At 39.8% G+C, this 22,193-nt stretch overlaps 2 protein-coding genes across 13 annotated transcripts in view; one reads left to right on the top strand and one right to left on the bottom strand.

Moving 5' to 3' along the window:
• The window catches only part of ARFGEF1 (ADP ribosylation factor guanine nucleotide exchange factor 1), a 147,872-nt gene extending 140,903 nt beyond the window's left edge, over positions 1-6,969 (top strand). For 2 of the 3 annotated variants that reach the window (XM_011291364.4, XM_019822739.3), the window contains 4 exons: positions 1,327-1,495; positions 2,794-2,932; positions 3,893-4,010; positions 5,506-6,969. In XM_011291364.4, the coding sequence (XP_011289666.2) occupies positions 1,327-1,495; positions 2,794-2,932; positions 3,893-4,010; positions 5,506-5,670 (591 nt within the window). In that variant the 3' untranslated portion in view covers positions 5,671-6,969. The other variant, XM_045050228.1, reaches the window with a different exon arrangement.
• A 1,074-nt stretch (positions 6,970-8,043) lies between these two features.
• The window catches only part of CSPP1 (centrosome and spindle pole associated protein 1), a 161,330-nt gene continuing 147,180 nt past the window's right edge, over positions 8,044-22,193 (bottom strand). For 8 of the 10 annotated variants that reach the window (XM_006943251.4, XM_011291367.3, XM_019822740.2 and 5 more), the window contains 5 exons: positions 21,170-21,216; positions 17,047-17,110; positions 12,974-13,083; positions 10,480-10,618; positions 8,044-8,659 (listed from right to left, as the gene is read on the bottom strand). In XM_006943251.4, coding sequence (XP_006943313.3) covers positions 8,448-8,659; positions 10,480-10,618; positions 12,974-13,083; positions 17,047-17,110; positions 21,170-21,216 — 572 coding nt within the window. In that variant the 3' untranslated portion in view covers positions 8,044-8,447. Of the gene's footprint in view, positions 8,660-9,389; positions 9,537-10,479; positions 10,619-12,973; positions 13,084-17,046; positions 17,111-21,169; positions 21,217-22,193 lie in introns of those variants that run through there. The other 2 variants (XR_891323.3, XR_891324.3) reach the window with 2 other exon arrangements.

Below are 22,193 nucleotides of genomic sequence, written 5' to 3'. Positions count from 1 at the left end.
CAGGGGCTTCCATGGTCAGAGCTCCTGGTGATAAGGCAGCTGGTAAAGAGCCTGAGAATAAGAATCCATGAGGCAAGGGAGAGAGAGCAGGAGACAGTGGTGTCCTGGAAGCCAAATGAAAAAGATGTTTTAAGAAGGATGTGATCATCTCTGTCAGATGCTCAGTGGGTCAAGTAATATTTTTTTTTCTTTTCTTTTCTTTTTTTAAGTAATATTTCATCTGAGAGTTGCCTTCGAGCAATTTGGTGGACTTCAGTGACCTTGACATTGTGCTTAATTGTAATGTTGAGGACAAAAGCATTATTGAAATGGGTACCAGAGACGAGAGGAATTGCAGACAGCAAATATTTGATAATCGTGTCGAATATTGTCGTAAAGGGGTACAGAGAAATAGGATAATTGCTGGACGAAGATGAAAGGGTCAGGAGAAGGGTTTGCTTTGTTTTTGTCTTTAAGATTGGCAATATTGCAGCATTTTCACTGATGAGAATTCTTCAGGAAAGAGAGAAACCCAGAAAGAGGGACAGTTGCTGTCTTTTTGAGTGAATGGGGGTGGCATCTAGGGCCGGTCCCCGGGGGGTTAGAAGCACAGGCAGTTGGTGCATTGTGACAGGAAAGCAAGCAAAGTATGTAGCTCTTAACACAGGAAGGTTGGTCTGTTTGCCAGTGGGAGTTTGCGGGAGGTCTCTTCTGATAGCTTCTGGTTTCTCATTGAGAGAAGAAAAATCCTCTACCAAATGAAGTGGGAGGAGAATTTTAGATACTTGAGGAGAGAAGTGAAAACATGAGTTAATCATCTAGAGAGTGGACTCAGGCAGTGCAGGATTGCTTGGGCACCACCCAGGGCCCACTGGATTTAAAATCAGTCTGTTTTCTCCCGTTATGTTTGTTGTGTGGGTATAGACGTGGAGTAGGCAGTTTTGCCAGCCAATTAATCTAAAAAGAGTGAGGGATTATGCAAGAGAGCAATTATAACTGCAGTTCCTAGAATCCAAACCGGTGAAGTAGAGAAGTGAGGACCTGATGGGGGTGAGGAACAGTGAGGGCTGTAGGCTCTGGGAGGGGCGGAGCTCCTGGAGTTAGGAATTAGGAAGGGAATTGGGAAGATAGGAGGTGGTGCCTGGTGACTAGGATGCATGGAATATAAAGGTTCAGGAAATGTAATAACAAAAGATGGACCTTTTCCTATTTTCTATTGAGCTAGAAAAGATTAAGTTCTGTGGCTTGCTCGTAAAGCTGATCTTTGGGGGAGCACGGAGTTCTAAATTTACTAAAATTTGTGACTCTGTGTGTGTGCGCGTGCTGTGGTGCTTTGTTTTTCCAAAGAGAGATGCCGTGGACTTTGATGTTCGGGTTGATACTCAAGACCAAGGAATGTACCGCTTTTTAACATCACAACAACTTTTTAAGCTACTGGACTGCTTATTAGAGTCACATAGATTTGCAAAAGCATTTAATTCCAACAACGAACAGAGGACTGCTTTATGGAAAGCAGGTAAGCTGGGCAGGTGTCATACTTTAATGTTCACTATTAATGCTTGTGCACTGGGGCTGTATACATGGACCAGAATTCATGGTTTGTATGCTTCAGGTCTGTGGCTTTCACTGTGTGAACTTTTTACCTTAACAGTAATAATCGGAAGGCAGTCCGATTGCCAGAATCGATAGGCAGGCCTTTGTCTGATCTACACTAAGCCAGCTAACTGCTGGGGGAGATTTGTTTCCCCCTTGTTTAATCAACTTGTTCTTTGATTTGACCATTTTTTCATCTTGTTCACCCAGCGTGGGCCTTCCTGTTGATACTGTCAGCATACTAAAAGCTGCTGTTTTATGAGAAAAAGCATATGACAGTCCTAAACATGAGATCTTGCATCTGTATTCCAGTGACTTCTCCATACTTACCTGGGAGTGGCCACACCTCAGAATGGAAGTGAATGTTTTGGGGTGGGGGGGCGGTGGTGGGCAAATTTATTTTTGGACAAGTTGGAATCTTTAAATGAAACAACTTTTGAGGCGCCTGGGTGGCTCAGTTGGTTAAGCGGCCGACTTCGGCTCAGGTCATGATCTCGCAGTCCGTGAGTTCGAGCCCCACGTCAGGCTCTGTGCTGACAGCTCAGAGCCTGGAGCCTGTTTCAGATTCTGTATCTCCCTCCCTCTGACCCTCCCCTGTTCATGCTCTGTCTCTCCCTGTCTCAAAAATAAATAAAAACGTTAAAAAAAGTTTTTTTTAATCAAACAACTTTATAACAATTATATTGACATTTAATTTTTTATTTAAGAAATAGTTCCTTGGTACCTATTATGTACAAAACGGTGCTGGAAGAGTGAGAGGCAGAATATGCAGCAAAACAATATTTACTGAACATCAAACTCTGTGAAATAGTATTGGGTACTTTACATTTGCATATTTACTTAATCTAAAATGATTGTTTAATTCCTAATTAAGCTCACGGCTTTGTTCATCCTCTTCCCTCTTCAACCTGACTTCTGGAAAGAGTAGTTCAACCAAAGTTGTTTCTACCTTTCAACTGAGAATTCTCCTGCTAAAGCCACCAGGCTCCGTGTGTCCATACGCAGTGGGCACTTTGCACTGCTGACGACCTTGGAAAACCATCTCCATGCTGAGTGGTGTGCCCTGTTCATCCAGGAGCCCTGGCGCAGGCTATCTGGAGCTCATCAGGGCAGTTTCATTTGAAGAGTTCCACTTTCCCAGCCCAAACGTTGCTTTGTATTTGCCTTTCTTTCTGTAAGATGCCTTCCCAAGTTAATCCTGGAAACTTCCCTTTTCTGCAGGTTTCAAAGGCAAATCCAAACCTAACCTTCTGAAGCAGGAGACGAGCAGCCTGGCCTGTGGGCTGCGCATTCTCTTCCGGATGTACATGGATGAGAGCCGGGTTAGTGCCTGGGAAGAGGTCCAGCAAAGGCTTTTAAAGTAAGACTCTTGGTTGAGTTTCTGTCTTTGATTCACATGGCTCCATGGCACAGAGTAGGAAAGGACCGCTAGGTTTGCACTCGGGGCAGAGTCCACAGCCCAGCCCCACTGCAGTGCCATGCAAATAGTAGAGTGTAAGGAAGAGATTGTGAAAATTAAATACAGTCTCCTAGATAAACGTACTTGTGCACAGTTGGGGAGACATGAGCAAATCATGTCTGTTGCTGCTGCTGCAGGACAAAGGAAAAGGTGTGTTCTCTTAAAAGTTAAAACTTCGTCATTTTTAGGCTTTTTCATGCCACATAACTCCATTTTCACAAACTGATCATTTGTGAAAGTGAAACCTGCCTGCCTGCATTCAGTTAAAAAAAAATATTTAGAGTTTTGTTAGTGTTACTTTTTTTGCATTCACTTTTTACATCATGACGACTTAAATTTTAAGTTCATGCTAAGAATCATGTCATTCAGAAAGAATGCTGTCTTCTGCATGATATTTTTGTGTGTTCACACGGAATAGATGTTCTCAGAGACCAATTAAATACATTTTAGAATTTTAAGAGATGACTTAATCCCTATTTGCCCATTTTAGTGATGAGACTCCTAAGACCCAGAGTATCTACACCTTCACAGTGAGTAAAGGGAAGAGCCACCCCAAATTTCAGCCCAAGTTTCTTGACGCCGGGCTCGGGCAGGTGCTACTGCACAGGGGCTCCGAAATTCAGTGAGACTTTGAGTAAAATGTGAATTTCCTGATAAACTACAGTGGCTTCTTATGTCTGATTTTCTTCCTAATTTGAAAAGCACACATTTATGTTGACAATCTAGTAAAGTTTGCAGACAGAATCTAACTAGTTCCTAATAGTAAAGTCCCTATCCACCTTGTCCCCGCTGGTCTTGATCTGTGAACATCCATAGCAGCAGGTACATAAGCACATGTAAAATGAGCCTTTTCTGTTACAGTGTCTGCAGTGAAGCCCTAAGTTACTTCCTTACTCTAACATCAGAAAGTCACCGGGAAGCCTGGACTAACTTACTGCTTTTGTTTCTAACTAAAGTTCTAAAGATAAGTGATAATAGGGTAAGTATGAGAGATTTTTTTCCAGCCCTGCATTTCTAGCCTGAGCAGCAGCACACTCAAGTGGGAGGCAGGGTCACAGGGTTGCAGACCCACTGCTCAGAGGTAGATCAAGCAAGGTCCAGGCCACAGTGCTGCTCTGTCCTGGGCCGCCGTGGCCCTTGTGCTCATTGGCCCTTCATTCTTCTCCCTCCTTACCCTGCTTTGTTCTCTGATTAGTGACTCTGTAGCGGATTCGGTAAGGAAGGAATCAGAATCTTTAGGACACTCTGACAAGCCACTGACTCCCCCACACTGTGCAATTTCCATCCTGACCCTTGAAGTCTCTCCTTTGGCCCCATTTTGAAAACTGCTGTTCTGCCCAACCCCTGGCTTGTACTCTGCCCCCTACCCAAGGCTATTTCTGGGCCCCAGGCTTCAGCCATTCCTTTGGCATATTTATCGGTTCCATGTGACACAGAGCCCCTAGTGAATGGGCCATAAATTCCTTTGAGAATTTGAAAGTAGAAATGAAGATAAATTAAAAATATATAACTATAAATATAAATACAGATGTCAGATTGGCAAAAATATGTATTTCACTTTTAAAACTAAACTAGCTCACATAAATGGAAGCGGGTTGCTGTGATCCCTGAATAGGTTTAAAAATGCAGTGAGGTGGCCGGAGATTTGGGCCATGGGACCCCATAGAGGCCGTGCAGTGTCAGTTGGTGCCATACAGATGTTCATCCCAAGTCATATGCTCTGGTCCACATGCATTCCCATCTGACTCCCAGGCTGGATAAAGCTTAGAGAAGGGACCTAAGGCATGAGCAGCCACGGGGCCAGGAAGGACTCCAAAGCATAGTCCGTCTGATTCCACTACAAGCTTTCGTGCCACAGTCTGTCACACTGCTTCTTTGTCCCCCATGGGGTGTGGGGAGCAGGAGAGAGAACAGGCAGGTGACTTGTATTCAGAAATTAAAGAAGTCTAGCAAAGACCATAATTGTGGAATGTATAATCTTTGCCTGAAGAGTACATATTTTACATTGTAGTATTAGGTAGAAATTAGAAATTTCTTTAACAAGTAAGGTATTTTCCCTAAAATTAGAAATTTCTTTAACAAATAAGGTAGTTTCAATAACCCATAGCTTGTAAAAACTCAACTGTGATTCCCGCTGGTCTTACTTTTGCTTATTATCCAGGAAAAACAATGATAAATACTAGAAGTTTACCATAAGTTCAAGGAACTATAATAGAAAATGTTTTCCAAAATAAGGGTAGGTTAAGTGAATAATGTTTGTATTAAGTCTTTTGAAGTCTTTTCTCTTTTTAAAAAGAAGTATCTCTTTCAGTTTCCATAATCAATATAGTCACTGCTTTATGCAGATATATTTCCTCTGTCTTCACTGATTGGTGCAGGCCCCAAAGTGGTTTGACTCTAAAGGCATTTTGAGCTTCTGTGATTTGGAATGCAAGCACTACTAACCGGGAAATTCTTACCCCTTCCACCCCCAGTTTAAGGCTCACGCGTCATTCTACTACCCTCTCTTATGTGAAATTATGCAATTTGACTTGATTCCTGAACTTCGTGCTGTTCTTAGAAGATTTTTTCTGCGAATTGGAGTAGTTTTTCAGATATCACAGCCACCTGAACAGGAACTTGGAATAAACAAGCAATGATGGCAACTTGGTATTTTTCTGTTGGCGTTTACATCCCTCCGCTCTTTAAAAGGACCCAGGAGCTGAGGTTTCCTACCTGAAAAATGGTTTCTCCGAATTGCAGTGTCTGAGGGTTACTGGTAAAGATGCTCAGAACTATAACTCAAACTTGCAATGCTCCAGTCCCTATTAGTAATCTGGTGGATTCTGTTAGTCATGTTGGGCTCATGTTGAGCAGAAAGCCTCTTTCCACAGTGTCCGCTTGTGTTCTTGTGTCCTTCCCTGTCCTTGGCAGCAGGGAGAGCCCCACATATGTTTGGCAGGTGTGGAAGCAAAACTTTACCCAAAGAACTATAGATGTAAAGATTTGAACTTCTGCAAGAAGTACAACTCAGGAGAGCTGTATTTTGAAGGATAAAATGTTTATAATTGGGGTTGGGGGGAGAAGAAGAAATTATTGTTCATGGTAAAAGATATTTAGCAACTATGGTATTCTTATTCTGAAGATTTTTGCACACTCAGGCTATCTGAGATACTGGTAATCATCCTTCTGTGAAAAATGTACAGAGATGCAGGTCTGTAATATAAAAATCTTAAACATTATATAGTTCTTCCTGCACTGTTTTATTTTAATTTCTTTATTTTCTTATTCATTTGCTAAATACCTATAATATTTTGTCAAATGCACTAAACATTTGGGTTGAACTTTGTCTTTTTTATTTTGTGGGGATTTTGGTTTTGCCCTTTTGAGGGGTGGGTCATTTTCAAGGTTTGACATGCCCAGAAGCTGTTGTGGCTGACACTTGTCATGATCAACAACAACAAAAAAGGTAGAAAATACTCCTACTGACCTAACTACCTGTAATATACTTCTCTTAGGGCCTCTAAAAGATGAGCCATTAAAATAGAGTTGATCCTTCATGGATTGAAACTTGAATCACTGCAAAAATGATCTAGGTTGCTGTCACTTTCTTTTTTCTTTTGGGTGGAGGGGCTTGATGTAGATTTTACTCTATGTACAGAATTTAATGTTGAATATGTTAAAATAACAAATCTGGCATGGTTTGGGGAAGTTAGATTTACTGGAAATGTATTCATACTGTGAATTGTGCTCTGATGGTTAAAAAAAAAAAGACAAGATTGTCAAGCATTCCGTATTAACAGTGGATGTAGAAAATTTTTTCAGATGGATAAAATGTATATGGTACAGATGTAAAGTTTTCTATGTAAAAAATTCTGTACAACTTTCTGTACAATATTGATTCTCATCTGGCATATTCTAATCAGGTTATAGGTCAATAAAGTTTTTGGATTATTTCATCAGTGCAATCAAACCCTGTGTAATCCACAGCCCCATGTTTCATTGATTTTTTTTTTTTTTTTAAAGCTGAATATTTAGGAATATTCTTTGCTGGAACTATAAATTCAGTGTTAATTCTGACATTTTCGTTCCAGCTTTTGGCATTCGGATCCTGCCTTCTCAACCCTTAACATTTTGTGTATTAATAACCCGAAATAAGGCTATACTATCTGCTAAAAGAGCTGAAGTCCCCTTTGGGGCAATTTGCCAGGGGACATTGTGTGTCCTGGGAGTCCGTTTGAGTTGTGTGGTACAACGGCATTAAAAAAGGGGGGGAGGGGATAACTGTTTATACTTCTAGATAATGAGTTTTTGAACAATGCATTTATAAACATGCCCCCAAGACACAGCCCTCTTTAAGCCCAGCTGGATGCTAGAGCTGGGAACCAGTGGTTTATTTTATGGTACCAGGACTCTCCTTAGAGGAGACAAGAGGCTTTCGTGGTTCTTTGAAATGAAGATAGAAGAGGAAAAATCTTCACAGTGAAGCAAACAATGATTAGGGTACAAAATTGAGTAAGATTTATATGCAGCTAAAATTTAAAATGGTAAAACTTCACACGAGGTCAACTTATCCAATAGTTCCAATGGAAATGTGCAAGAAGTAGGATCTGGGGGTGTTCTCAGTGGTCATGGTGCTAAAACCAAAGAATTATTTCCCAAAGGTACCATTTAATGGAGACTCACTTATCCAAGGGTCCATGGCGGTGCAGCAAGGATTCCAGTCTCTGTCGACCCCTGGGTGTTCTTGTCTGTCTTCACCTTCTAAAACACCTCAGTTTAGAACCTCAGTTCCAGTTAAGAAATTGACATTGGCAATAAAAATTTATTTCTATCAAGTAGTAAAGTCATATTAATCAGTAAATATAATGCCTTCATTCATAGAAAAATAGAGGCAGAAAGATGTGATAGTGTATGGCTCGTGGGAATGAAATCAGTTATGATTCCCATCATTTGTACTGAATCAGTAGCTATAAATAACATGGAAGTAGCTAGCACGTAATTCATTACCTAGCAACTGAAATAGTCACAACTACAACCAATGTATTTATTAAGCGAATCATTTTGAATCGCGAGAACAATGGCAAATGTACAAACGAGTATTCAGGTTTTGCAGTACTGTTAAGACACTTGTTTTATTCACCTTATCTTACAAGAATAATGCACATATGGTAGTTGATTCCAAGAGTTCATTACCACCTAATGTATGGCAAAATTGTGCAAAAATAATTCTATTTAATTCTACATTATATAAATTAATCATGGCCTTTTATGTACATCATATACATCATCATGGGAAAAATACACCTTATATACAGATGGAACTTGTGTAAGTAACGTTCAGGTAGTGACCAAAAGTAGCACACATATTACCAAAGGTTCAGATTTAACATTCCTTTCACCTTAAAAGGCACTGCTGGGTCCAATACAGATTTATTTAACCGTGGGCAGTAGACAGGCCCTGCCAATTGAAAATGCCTAGTTTTCCAGGAACCTGCTGCTGCTCCTGGTTCAGTTGCTCTGCCATGAATCCTTTCAGTGTTTCTGAGGTGCCTGGGCGGAGCCAGGGCTCAGTCGCTACAGAGTTTGATCCATCGTCTCCCATGTGCTTCAGCAGGTCATCAGGGTCAACCAGTGAACTTTCGTCGTCTACAGGAGGCAAGAGGGACATGACTCAGGTAACACTGGTGGCAAGGAGGTGACATGAACACAGATCTCTTGTCATCTAATCCGTTCCAGCCCCGCATTTCTCCATATTATGGTGTTCTACAGTGTACTGTCCTGTCCAGATGCTTCATTTTAACGTTTTATTTTTGAGACAGGGAGAGACAGAGCATGAACAGGGGAGGGTCAGAGAGAGGGAGACACAGCTCAGAGCCTGGAGCCTGTTTCAGATTCTGTCAGCACAGAGTCCAATGTAGGGCTCGAACTCAGGAACTGTGAGATCATGACCTGAGCCGAAGTTGGCCGCTTAACCAACTGAACCACCCCGGTGCCCCCAGATGCTTCATTTTAGAGGTCACGGGAAAAAAAGAAAAACCGGCCAAGTGAATAAGGTGACTGACTCCATGGTACCATCACCCACAGGAATTCCAAAGATAGCAAAGTAGATGGCACCAGACAGGTAAGGTGTTGGTAGAAGTGTAAGCAACCTTACAAAGCTTTAAATTTAGCAAAGTTTTAGAAATAACTCCGAATCTTTTAACAATGCTATAAAGAAATAAAGTCATTTTAAGGAAAGCACCAGACAGGGGATGAAATTATTTACATTCCTGCACCTAATCTAGGAGGTTGGGGTCTTCTCCATTAGCAAGTCCCTAATTTATGGTTCATTCTTTAATTAAATGTGTTCAACTTCTTTATCTGTATTTTTACTTACTAGATATAATAGGAAAATCTGTCTTCCTACTCTGTGATGTCAAAATCTGTTTAAATTACATCTCCCGGTCTGTGAAGGATTAGCCCAGCAAAGGGACATGTGCAGGCAATTTAATGAGCAATCAATCCACATCGCACCAAAAAGCTCCTGTTTGAAAGGACAATGTTACAGTTTAGAAGCTGAAAACCTTCTGAAAGAGATTCTTCAGATGCTCTATTTTCTCTCGATTATTTAAATATATTCCTATTAAATATTCTCCTTACTGGTTCTAAAAGAAATTGAGGAATAGGTAATCCTCGGTACACATTAAAAGAACTGTTTTCCCACTGATCCACATTTTTTCAGGTATGATATGAAAAGTATGGCTCCATCAATTTATATCACCTGGACTGCTGCCAACTGTATGAGTGTAGTTTTAATAAAGTGTTAAAGGTAGGAAAATTGCTATTAGAAAATTATTGGATGTAGGTTTACAGACTAACAGGAATTGTCCCAAAAGACCACTCTGCTATTTGCTAAAACTAATAGAGGGAGGTCAGTAGCTGCCTAAGGAACCATCCTGCCTGCCTGTGCTTGGTGAACACGCTTTAACTTACTGATCACCAAAGCGATGAGACAGTGAAGCTCCTAATGGAAACACTGGCTTCTAAAAAGAAATACTAACCTGAGGCTATTTTGCTCTATGGCATCAAAAGGCAAGCAAAAAAAGTAAAAAAAAAAAAAAAAAAAAAAATTGTGAAGTTAATTTCTAACAATCTCTAACTTCAATAAGGGAGGTGAGATAATGAAACTAATACATTTTCCCTGGTGAAAGCAAAGCCTAGATACATTTAGTAAAAACTTCATCTGTTTAGAATCCACTAAAAAAAAAAAAGTACCCTCTCTGGTAGAAAGAATCTGATGCAAAATTGATCCTAAGTCGAGGTTTTCCTGGATGGTATCTGTGGTTCTAGTCCTTACAATTCAAAGGGGTTTCAGAATTCCTTCCTCTATCCCCTGACCCCAGCCATCAGTGAAAACTCCCACGGAAACAGGTTTCAGTTCTTACAGAATGTGCTATGTATATAGTCTATTAAGCTTGGCCATTTACCTGTATTAATCGGTTTATTCTGAAATTCATTCAGTCTTCGCATCCGTTCTTCATTTCTCGTTCTAAGCTGATCGATATTTATACTGGACACAGATTTCAAAGAGAGACTATCTGGTGGTACATTAGGATGACCATTATCCTGTAATTAGAAAATAGAATTTCAGAAACAATCATTAGTTAACATAAAATGTTAATAAATCAGTGAATCTAAAAATACTCTTGCCCCTAATAAGTGTACAGTGTGATGAACAAAATAAAACAAATGGAAAGCTGTAGCATTTATATTCTAACTCCTGGTTTTTATATTCATGCAGGCTCAGATGAAGGTATAGCATTTGTGATTATATTTAAATGCCATCAGGCTGGGGTGAAAGCGGGGAATTGCAAGACCCAAAAGGTAAAAATTGAAGTAACAGGGTAAGAATCAGTTGAGCTACAGTAATCAAGACACAGTGGTAATGGCATAAAGACAGACCTACAGATCAATGGAATAGATATGAGAGTTCTGGGAATAAACCTTTACCTTTATGGAGAAAAGAGCCAACAAATATTGGAACAACTGGATTGTTCACATACAAAAAAATGAATTTGGAACCCAAACCTCACATCAATTGCAAAAGTTAACAGAGTGGATCACTGACTTAAATTTAAGAGCAAAAGCTATAGGGATGCCTGGGTGGCTCAGTAGGTTAAGCATCTGGCTCTTGGTTTCGAGCCCCATATCGGGCTCTGTGCTGGTAGTGCTGAGTCTGTTTGGGATTTGATCTCTCCCTCTCTCTTTGCCCCTCCCCCACTCACACTGTCTCTCTCTCAAAGTAAATAAATTTAAAAAACAAAAATGCAAAAGCTGTAAAATTCCTTAGAAGAAAACACAGAAGTAATTTTCATGATAACTGGGTTAGGTAATGGTTTCTTAGATAAAATACCAAAAGTACAAGCAATAGAAGACTGCTAAATTGGACCTCGTCAAGATTAAAAGCTTCTCTATTTTAATAGATACCATCAAGAAAGTAAAAAAAAGCCACAAAATTAAAGAAAAATCTGCAGATCATATATCTAGTAAAGGACTTGTGTCTAGACATATAAAGAACTTACAAAACAACAGACAACCTGATTAGAAAATGGACAAAGGATTTGCATAGACATATTTTCAAAGATACACCAATGGCTAAGAAGCACATGAAAATATACTGAACATCTTAGGGAAATACAAATCAAACCCACAATGATATATTGCTTCATCACACTCACTAGGATGACTATAATAAAAGAGACGGTAACAAGTGGTGGCCCTGATACCGAACACCTGGCTTCCCTTCATATACTGCTGCTAGGAGTATAAAATGGTATAGCCACTTTGGAAAACAGTCTGGCAGTTCCTCAAAATGTTGGCCACAGTGAACTCTATAACCCAACAATTCAATTCCTAGGTGTTTATGCAACAGAATACAAAAGCATTAAAAAACTTGTACACATGGGGCACCTGAGTGGCTCAGTCAAGTGAGTGTCTGACTCTTGCTTTCGGCTCAGGTCATTATCTCACAGTTTGTGGGTTCAAGCCCCCATGTTGGGCTCTGTGCTAACCTCGTGGAGCCTGTTTTGGTTTCTCTCTCTTTGCCTCTCCCCTGTTTGCTCGCTCGCTCTCTTTCTAAATAAGCTTAAAAATTTTTTTTAAAAACCGAACACAAATTTTTTAAAAGCAGTATTCCTAACAGACAAAAAATGGAAAAAACACAAATGTCCATCAAATGTTGGATAAATGAAAAAAAAATGGAATATCCATACAAATAAATATTCAACAATAAAAAGGAGGCAAGTACTGACATGCTGAAACTTCAAAGAAAAAAGAAGTCATAAATGACCGTATCTCATTTCTGTGTATCCAGAAAAGGCAACTCTATAGAAACAGAGAGTAAATTAACGGTTGCTGGGGAAACAAATTTAAGAAACTGCCCAAAGTTGTCTACTCAACAAAGTACATATCTCAACATGTCACAAAGGCTTTTTACTAGCTACACTGTAAAAACATTTACAAACATCCTATGAGAAGAATATGGGCTGAATATCAGTCTTCCTGTCTAATGTGACCTTGGGCAAGTTATGTGACCAAAATAGAAGAAACCTATACAGTACATGCCTAAAAAGATACAGCAGATTTTTCAATAAATGTTTATCAGTTGCTTCTTGTACATTCTCTGAAATCTAAATACTCCGCAAAGGAGAAAGAGGAAGATTAGGGTGTGGAATGAACATTACTGAACATTCTGTGCCAGCACTACTAGACTTGTATTCACACGAAGAGACAGAAAACTACTACCTCAAAGAAGCCAAGGTACCAGAGTTCAATGACCTAAGGTCAGCCAACTATTTGGTGGCAAAGCCTACATACAGACCTAGGGCTATCTCTTCCAGAACAAGTGCTCATTCTTTACTGGACCACACGTCTCACTCCTAAATTGAAAAGCGAAAAAAATGAAAGACATTTCATACATACAAAGTCCAGTCCTTTCAATTTGTTCCTCCTGCGCTCCCTTGCAGAGGGCAGCTGTGACTGTGGAGGGAGGGGGTCATCTTCAATGGCAGGATATGTTTCACCATAAGCACCTAGGAGGACCACACAAAAAGAAGTCTTAAACATGCACCATTTCACATCTTTTTACTCAGAGCTAAACCAAGACTCTCTTTTTTTAATAGCTTTAAGATATTATTTACATATAATAAAATTCAGCTACCATAAATGTACATAGTTCAATAACTTTTCTAGAATTGTGCAGTCATCACTACCACCCAGTTTTAGAACATGGCTGTCACCTTAAAGTTCCCTTTGCTTGCAGGCAATCACAACTCCCACCTGCCCAGCCCCGTGTAAACATTAATCTGCTTTCAATCTCAGGAGATTTACCTTTCCTGAGATTCCATATAAATGGAATTATACAATGTAATATTTTGTGTCTTCCACTTAGCATAATGTGTTTGAGGTTCTTCTACATTGTACCATGTATCAATTCATTCTTGCTGAATAACTGCTCCATCATATGGATACGTCACATTTTATCTATGCATTTACCAGCTGATAGACATTTGAACTGTTTCTAGTTGGTGATTATTAATGCTGCTATGAACATTCATGTGCGTGTCTTTGTGGCCATACATTTTCATTTCTTTGGGGGTATATTCCTAGGAGTTAAGTGCTGGATATTACATGGAACTTAATGTTTAGCATTCTGAGTAACTGCCAAACCATTTTCAGAAGTGGTTCTACCATTTCACATAGTAAGAAGGTTCTAGTTTCTTCATATCCTCACCAACACTTGGTATTGTATTTTTAATTAGTCTTTCTAGTGACCATGGAGGGAAATAGTTCATAACATTTAGAATTTTTTCCCCAACTCCTTATTTTTTTTTTCATGTTTATTTATTTTTGAGAGAGAGAGACAGAGCACGAGCAGGGGAGGGGCAGAGAGAGAGGGAGACACAGAATCTGAGACAGGCTCCAGGCTCCGAGCCATCAGCTCAGAGCCTGATGCGGGGCTCGAACCCGCAAACTGGGAGATCACGACCTGAGCCGAAGTCGGACATTTAACCAACGGAGCCACCCAGGCGCCCCTCCCCAACTCCTTATTAAAAAAAAAAAAAAAAATTAAAACCTGAAGGAAAGTTGTAAATATAACAAATACCTAAAATCACCATTTCTTATTTTTCCTCATTTCTATTTGAGGGGGGAGGGTGTTGTTGCTGGTTTTTGCTGAACCAGTAAGTTGCAGGTATCATGACACTTCATCCCCACATACTTGAGCACATACTATCTAAGAACAAGGACTGTCTCCTACATTAAGCCTACAATTCCACCATCACATTCAGGAAATTTAACATTGATACGATACTATCATTTATCCCTATAAGTGATACTCAAATTTCTGATATTTAAAATGTACTGGGTTTTTTGTTGTTGTTGTTGTTGTTCTTTTTTTAAGGCAGCAATAGCTACATTTTATTTAATAAGATGTGGTTTTCTAAAACTCCAAAAATAAAGTTTTCTGACCTCGGGGCACCTGGGTGGCACAGTCAGATAAGCATCCAACTTCAGCTCAGGTCACGATCTCATGGATCGTGAGTTCGAGCCCCACATTGGGCTCTGTGCTGACAGCTCAGAGCCTGGAACCTGCTTCAGATTCTGTGTCCCTCCCCCCCCCCCCCATCCCCGGTTCCTCCCTCACTCACACTCTCTCTCAAAAATAAACATTAAAAAATTTTTAATAAAAAAAAATAAAGTTTTCTGACTTCTATATATACCCCCACCACTAATTCATTTGCTTTATTTAAAATATATATACTATTTTTTTACAAGAACTTTAAGTTCAGTAAAATGGAGTAGAAAATAGAGAATTCCTATATACCCCTGTCCACACACACATAGCTTACCTATCAACAACCTCCACCAGAATGGTATATTTGTTGAAATCAATGAGCCTGCACTGATACATTATCACCCAATATCCAGAATTTACATTAGGCTTCACTCTTGATGTTGTACATTACATAGGTTTTGACCTGTATCCACAATGACAGTATCCTACAGAACAGCTTCATTGCCCTAAAACTCTTCGGTGTACCACCTATTCATTCCTCCCTCTACTGTAACCCTTGGCAACTGTTGATTTCTTTACTGCCTCCATAGTTTTGTATTTTCCAGATGGTCATATAGTTGGAATCATACAGTATGTAGCCTATTCAGATTGGCTTTTTTCACTGGTAAGCATTCAAGGATCCTCTGTCTTTCCATGGTTTCATACACATTCCTTTTTAGCACTAATATTGCATTGTCTGGACGTACCAGAGTATATTTATCCATTTACCTTCTGAAAGCCATCTTGTTTGCTTCCTGGTCTTGGCAATTACTGATAAAACTGCTGTAAGTATCTTGGTGAGGATTTTTGTATGGACACAAGTTTCAACTCCTTTGGGTAAATACTAAGGAATATAAGTGCTGCATTGAAAGGTAAGGAGTATGTTTGGTTTCCTAAGAAACACCCAAAGTGGCTGTACCATTTTACATTCCCATCAGCTGTGAGTGAGAGTTCCTGTGGATTTTGACCATTCTAATAGTTGTATCTCGTTAATTTACATTTCCCTAAAGACATATTTTCAAGGGCCTATTTGGCATCTGTAAGTCTTTAGTGAAATGTCTGTTTGTATCTTTCACCCATCTTTTAATTCTTTCTTATTGTTGAGTTTTCAGAATTCTTTGTACATTTTGGCTAACAGTCCTTTATCAGATAAGTCTTTTGCCAAGTATTTTCTCCTAGTCTGGGCTTGTCTTCTCATTCTCTTGCGATGGTCTTTCACAGAGCATTAGTATTTAATGAAGTCTAGTTTATCCAATTTCTCTCTCTCATGGCTTATGCCTGGTGTTGTATCTAAAAGTCATCATTATACCCAAGTTCTTCTAGGTTTTCTCCTCTACTATCTTCTAGGAGTTTTATAACTTTACATTTTACATTTGGGTCTATGGTCCATTTTGAGTTGATTTTTGTGAAGGGTGTAAGGTCTGTGTCTAGATTCATTTTTTTGCATGTAGATGTCCAGTTGTTCTGCAGCATTTATTGAAAAGACCATCTTTTATCCATTGCAACTACCTTTGCTCTTTTCAGTTGACTATACTTGTTTAGGTCTATTTCTAGACTCTATTCCGTTCAAATGATCTATCTGTATATTCTTTTACCAATACCATCCCTTCTTGATTACTGTAACTTTATAGTAAGTCTTGAGGTCAGGCAGTGTCAGTCCTCATCTTTGTCCTCTTTCCATATGGTGCTGGCTATTCTGGGTCTTTTGCCCCTCCATATAAACTTTAGAATCAGTTTGTTGATATCCATAAATTTTGACTGGGATTGCACTGAATTTGTAGATCAAGTTGGGAAGAACCACGGTCTTAAACCATACTGAGTTTCCCAATCCATGAAATAGATATTTCTATTTTATTTCATTAAGAGTTTTATAGTCGTTTTCATAAAACAAAACAAACTTAAAAAAATACTAAGTATATACTCTTAGGACTTTTTAAAATTGAAAGATTCACATACAGTTTTAAGAAATGGTAGAGGTCCTTTATACACTTTGCCCAGTTCCTCCCAGTGGTACTGTTTTGCAAAACAAGAGCAATAGTCTCACACCCAGGATATTGATACTGATAAAATACACTTGATACTGATCTCTTAGTAGCAGTCCATAGTATGGAGGTACTGCAGTTTAACTACTCACCTGTTGAAGGAAATCTGAGCTGAGTCCAGCTTTGGCTATTAGAAGTAAAGCTGTTATGAAAATTCATGTACAGGGATTTGTGAGAACCATTTCTATGACTTCTAAAGTTCATTTTAGTTATAAAGTTTTGAAGATTAGAGTTTTTAAGATTAATTTGATAATTATTAAGTTAGTAAAATAGAATATTCACTTTTTACCACCTTGGAAAACAAAGAGTAAAGTAGTGATTTTGTAAATATGGAAAAAAGTACTTAAATATAATGTTTAAGATTTAAATAACTAGATCCGTAAAATAAATATACTCACCAATAAAAGCACTATCAGATTCCAGTAATGAAGTTTTCAAAAAATCATCAGCGTGCTCTCTAAGCTAAAAGAATCATACATTAACAACTTTTATTAGTATTGTATGGAAAAATAACAAACTTGTACCAAGAGGCACATGTCTCCACACTGTTCCCAAAATTAGCAAAAAAGGATGGCTGCTTCCTTCCTACACCACATTCCAATGCCCCCCAAATACAAGAAAGGCCCTTTTTTATAATTTTTTTTAAGTTTATTTATTTTTGAGAGATTGAGCATGCACATGAGTTGGGGAGAGGGGGAAAGAGAATCCAGATCAAGAATCAAGCCAAAATTGACAGCTGGATGCTTAACCGACTGAGCCACCCAGAGGTGTACCCCAGGAAAGGGGGTGTCTACTGAGGTTCACAATTAAAATTAAAAGGTCTTTAAACACCGCCAAGACTCACTCATTCTTTCAATAAATCTGTGTAGCACACTATTTCCTCCATGCCAGGAACAAAGATGAGTAAGACTTCCTGCTGTGGAGTGGATCACAGTGCCATGGGGGACAGAGAGGAGCACGCCCCCAGACAAGGAAAGCCCTGTGTGACAGCAGTTGTCACACAGGTATAGCACAGATGTAGAGAGAACAGAAGAGTAGGAAACAAAATAACACTATGACTGGGCTTGTAATGAGCTCTCAAATAAGGGATTAACAGATTTACATACAGAGAATAATATCACCTTAGATGCTAGAAGGAGCCTAAAGTCACCTGACACCACCTCCCCACCAGATTTTTAGGATGTGCTAGAATGCACCACCAAAGAGCTATTATCCATTAATTTCTAAATACATTCCACTGATACACAGCATTGATTATCACAAAGTTCTTCTCTTTCACTCAATTCTTCCATATACTGCATTTAACTTTCCTTTTTAACACCTATTGATTCTGCTTTTGCTTTTTAGCATGAAAATAACAGCATCTAATATTTACCAAATGGTCTGGAGCAGGTGTCCCTAGCATGGCATACTTATCGCCACACCTCTCTGTTCTTCATCACAGTCCTTCACATAACTGAAAAGTGATCCAAGTCCACCCAAGCTCTATCTTCTCCATGACAACCTGCCCCACTTTCATTTGTGTTTCCTATATAATCCAGTCTCTAGGAAGATGAGGAGCCCAAAATTTATTAGCTTTTTGGTAACAGCCATGATAAACTGTTGGCTTATGCTAAGTTTCTACTCAGCAAAATACAGTGTTACTAATCCAGGGGGTTTTTTAATTTTTTTTTTTTTAATTTCTTTATTTCTGAGAGAGAGAGCATGAGCGGGGAGGAGCAGAGAGAGGGGGAGACACAGAATCCAAAGCAGGCTCTGGGCTCTGAGCTAGCAGCACAGAGCCTGACGTGGGGCTCAAACTCACGGACTGCAAGTTCATGATCTGAGCTGAAGTCGGCCGCTTAACTGACTGAGCCACCCAGGTGCCCCACTAATCCAGGATTTTAATCAAAATCCCAGCTGTTAAATTTCGGTATCTTTTCACTGAGAAAGGTGGCTGCCACACACAGAGAAACCTACCGACCTACAGAATCTTCAGGAATAGGTGTGGTACGGGGACAAAGAGGAGCTCGAGACCACCTTGGTTTCAGATCTGGGCTTTGCAGTTTACTGACTGCGTGGCCATGTGCTAGCAGTTTCCTCATATGTCAAATAGGGGTAAGCACACCTTGTGAACTTTAGAGAAATAAATGTCAAGTATCTGGAACAGGTAAGCAGTGGTCACGCTGTAAATGGTAGCTATTAGCAACATCATTATCAGTTCAAAACTAAGTACCAACAGCTACCAACTGGAACCCTGGGCTACTAAAACAGCCTACCTGAGCCTTATCTTTATAATCTGAAAATGGGGGCAATACTGTTTCTGCCATTCATGTGTGTGAAGATTAAATTTCTTTCCAACCCCAATCTTTTCCCCTGAACTTATCTGTTACTTGCCAGTTCCAACTGTTTGTCTAATAGGCATCTCAAAACTTACCATGTCTAAAACTAAGTTCCTAAATCTCTCCCCCCACAAATGTGTTTCTTCTGCTTTCCTACTGCTATAAACGTCAACTCCCAACCAGAACCCTTGACTCCATCTTTGATTCCCCATACTCTACAACCAATATGTCAAAATCCTTTCAGGTCTCCTTTCAAAATAAATCCAAACACTTCTGGGGTGCCTGGATGGCTCAGTTGGTTAAGTGTCCAACTCTTAATTTCAGCTCAGGTCATGATCTCATGGTTTGTAAGCTGGAACCCCACGTCAGCCTCTGCACTAACAGCAAGGAGACTGCTTAGGATTCTCTCTCTCTCCCTCTCTGCTCCTCCTCTGCATGCATGCGCGCTCTCTCTCTCTAAATAAACATACATACATACATACATACATACATACATACATACATAAATTCGGCCACTTCTGACCATTTCCACTACTCCTACCCCAGGCTAAATCACTTAGATTATAGCAGTAGCCATGTGTCACTACTCTGCTCTAAAACTCTGGAAGCTTCTCAACACGTGCACAATGTAAAAGGCAAAACCCTGTGATGGGTTTGGAGGCTCTGCAGTCCAGCCCATCACCTCTCTACCCACTCTGCTCATGGTTCTCCAGCCTCCCCAGCCTGGTCACTGCTTCCTGTATGCACCAAGCCTACTCTTGCCCAGGGCCACTGCCTAGAAGCTGCTTCCTCCAGATGTGTCCCCTGCTAATTCACACAGCCACCTCCTTGATGTCCTTATTTGAATATTACCTCCTCCATGAGGCCTTTCATGCCCACTGTATTTCACATTATAAACCCTCTTTTTATTTTAATGTTTTATTTATTTTTGAGAGAGACTAGAGAGAGAGAGACGAGAGAGAGAACGTGAGCAGGGGAGGGGCAGAGAGAGGGAGACACAGAATTTGAAGCAGACTCCAGCCTCCGAGCTGTCGGCACAGAGCCTGACGTGGAGCTTGAACTCATGAACCACGAGATCATGACCTGAGCCAAAGTTGGACACCTAACTGAGCCACCCAGGTGCCCCCCAACATTGTAAACTCTCTTACCCCAGGACACCCAGCACCTTTCCAGGCTATTATTTTCTCCAGAGCCCCACAATCTAACATACTATATATTTATTTATTGTCTCTCCCTCTTAACAGAAAGCTAGCCCTCAGAGGGCAGGGATTTTTCTTCATTCCTATGCCCCCAGCACCTAGCACCGTCTATCTGCTCCACAGTAAGTATTCAATACATATTTGTTGCATGAAAGCAGCTCATCCCTTCTCTTAAGTGTTTACTTGAGAGAGAGAATACATGTACACACATGCATAAGGGGCGGAGAGAGAGAGAGGGAGAAAGAGGATCCCAAGCAGGCTCCACACTGTCAGCACAGAGCCCAATGCAGGGCTTCATCTCAGGAACCTGAGCCACAATCCAGAGTCAGATGCTTAACAAACTGAGCTGCCCAGGGGCCCCTCATTCCTTCCCTTTATTCAGTCTCTGCACAGATTTCACCTCCTCACGATAAGAGTAACACCCTTACCTTGCTTTCTTTCTTAATAGGCCTCACCAATGTTTATATAATAAACTACTTCCACTGCTGCTCATACTGACAGCAAACACGCTGCACTTATTATGGGCCAGGCTCTATGCTAAAGGCTTTTTTAATACATTATCTCACTTAATCCCCACAACAACCCCAACTATTTTTCATTTATTTAATCAACATTTATATAGAAATTACGTGACAGGCCTATCTCTAAGTGCCTTGCAAATAATAATTTACTTATAGCCACCCTCAGAGGTAATACTATCCTATTTTACAGATCAGGAAGCTAAGGCACAGAAAGATTAAATATCTTGCCTGAAGTCACACAATTAAAAACAGACCAACTTGAAGAGCCTAGATCCAATGCCACAATATACTTTGTATAACAATATATTTTCTATGTATTATACTAATATATTTCTACTACCCACTACATGGATGAGACAATATTTAAATTCTTTCTTAATTCAATATTCAAAATTGGATTACTCACCATATTTCTAAAAATTTTTTATCCCCCAAAAACTAACCTGAAAAATTGTGGTAAAAAAATAAGTGGTTTCTTACCATTCTGTGGTCCCGTACTTTAGCACTTGGGATAGCATCCAAGTCAACTACAGTTAATGAAGAAAAAAAGTTAGAAAACATTTTAAAATAAAAAATTTTAGGGGCACCTGGGTGGCTCAGTTAGTTGAGCATCTGACTTGAGCTCAGGTCATTATCTCACATCTTGGCATGAGTTCGGGCCCTGCGTCAGACTCTGTGCTGACAGCTCGGAGCCTGGAGCCTGCTTCAGATTCTGTCTCTCTCTGCCCTTCCCCAGCTAGCATGTTCTCTCTCTCTCTCAAAAATATATGAACATTAAAAACATTTTCTAAAATAAATTAAAAAAAAATTTTTAGAATATCTTTTGTAACTAGCTAGTGCTCTATTAGAAATTCTTTTTCAACTATCACATTTTACAATGTTAAGATATTACTTATTAATAAATATAACTAAGCATCCATTTTAATTGAATAAAATTCTTCCATTCACATTAACGAATAGAAACAGTAAAATCACTGTGAACTTGAAACTGATGCCTACAGAAAGAGAAAATAATGCAGAATTCTTCACCATCTTCTTTCATACTTCCACAATCTGTGTAGAAATTTGCTGAGTGGAGTTAAACACAGGCCCCTCACATGAACTGAAGGAGGCTAGTTCAGCTCTAGGTATCTGGTTCCAGGGGCAAATATTCTGGATCATGTATACCAAAGGTCCCTCTTTGATCTGACCAGTGTTCCTATGTGTTCCTCTGAATAGTGCATTTTGTCCTTTAGAACCTGCCATTGGGAATAAATACTCTACCAATGAATGACAGCCTGTATTCCTTCTTAGAATTTTTTTTTAATATTTATTTTGAGAAAGAGAGGGAGAGAGCAGGGTAGGGGCAGAGAAAGAGAGAGGGAGAAAGAGAGATTACCAAGCAGGTCCCATGCTATCAGTACGGAGCCCGGCGCAGGGCTTGCCCTCACAAACCATGAGATCATGACCTGAGCCGAAAATCCAAGAACCAGATACTTAACCAAGTGAGCCATCCAGGCTCTTA

The sequence above is a fragment of the Felis catus genome, chromosome F2 (assembly GCF_018350175.1).
Source record: "Felis catus isolate Fca126 chromosome F2, F.catus_Fca126_mat1.0, whole genome shotgun sequence".
Classification (NCBI taxonomy): Eukaryota; Metazoa; Chordata; class Mammalia; order Carnivora; family Felidae; genus Felis; species Felis catus.
Note: the sequence above shows the minus strand (reverse complement) of the source record. Positions and strands in the feature narration are given on the sequence as shown.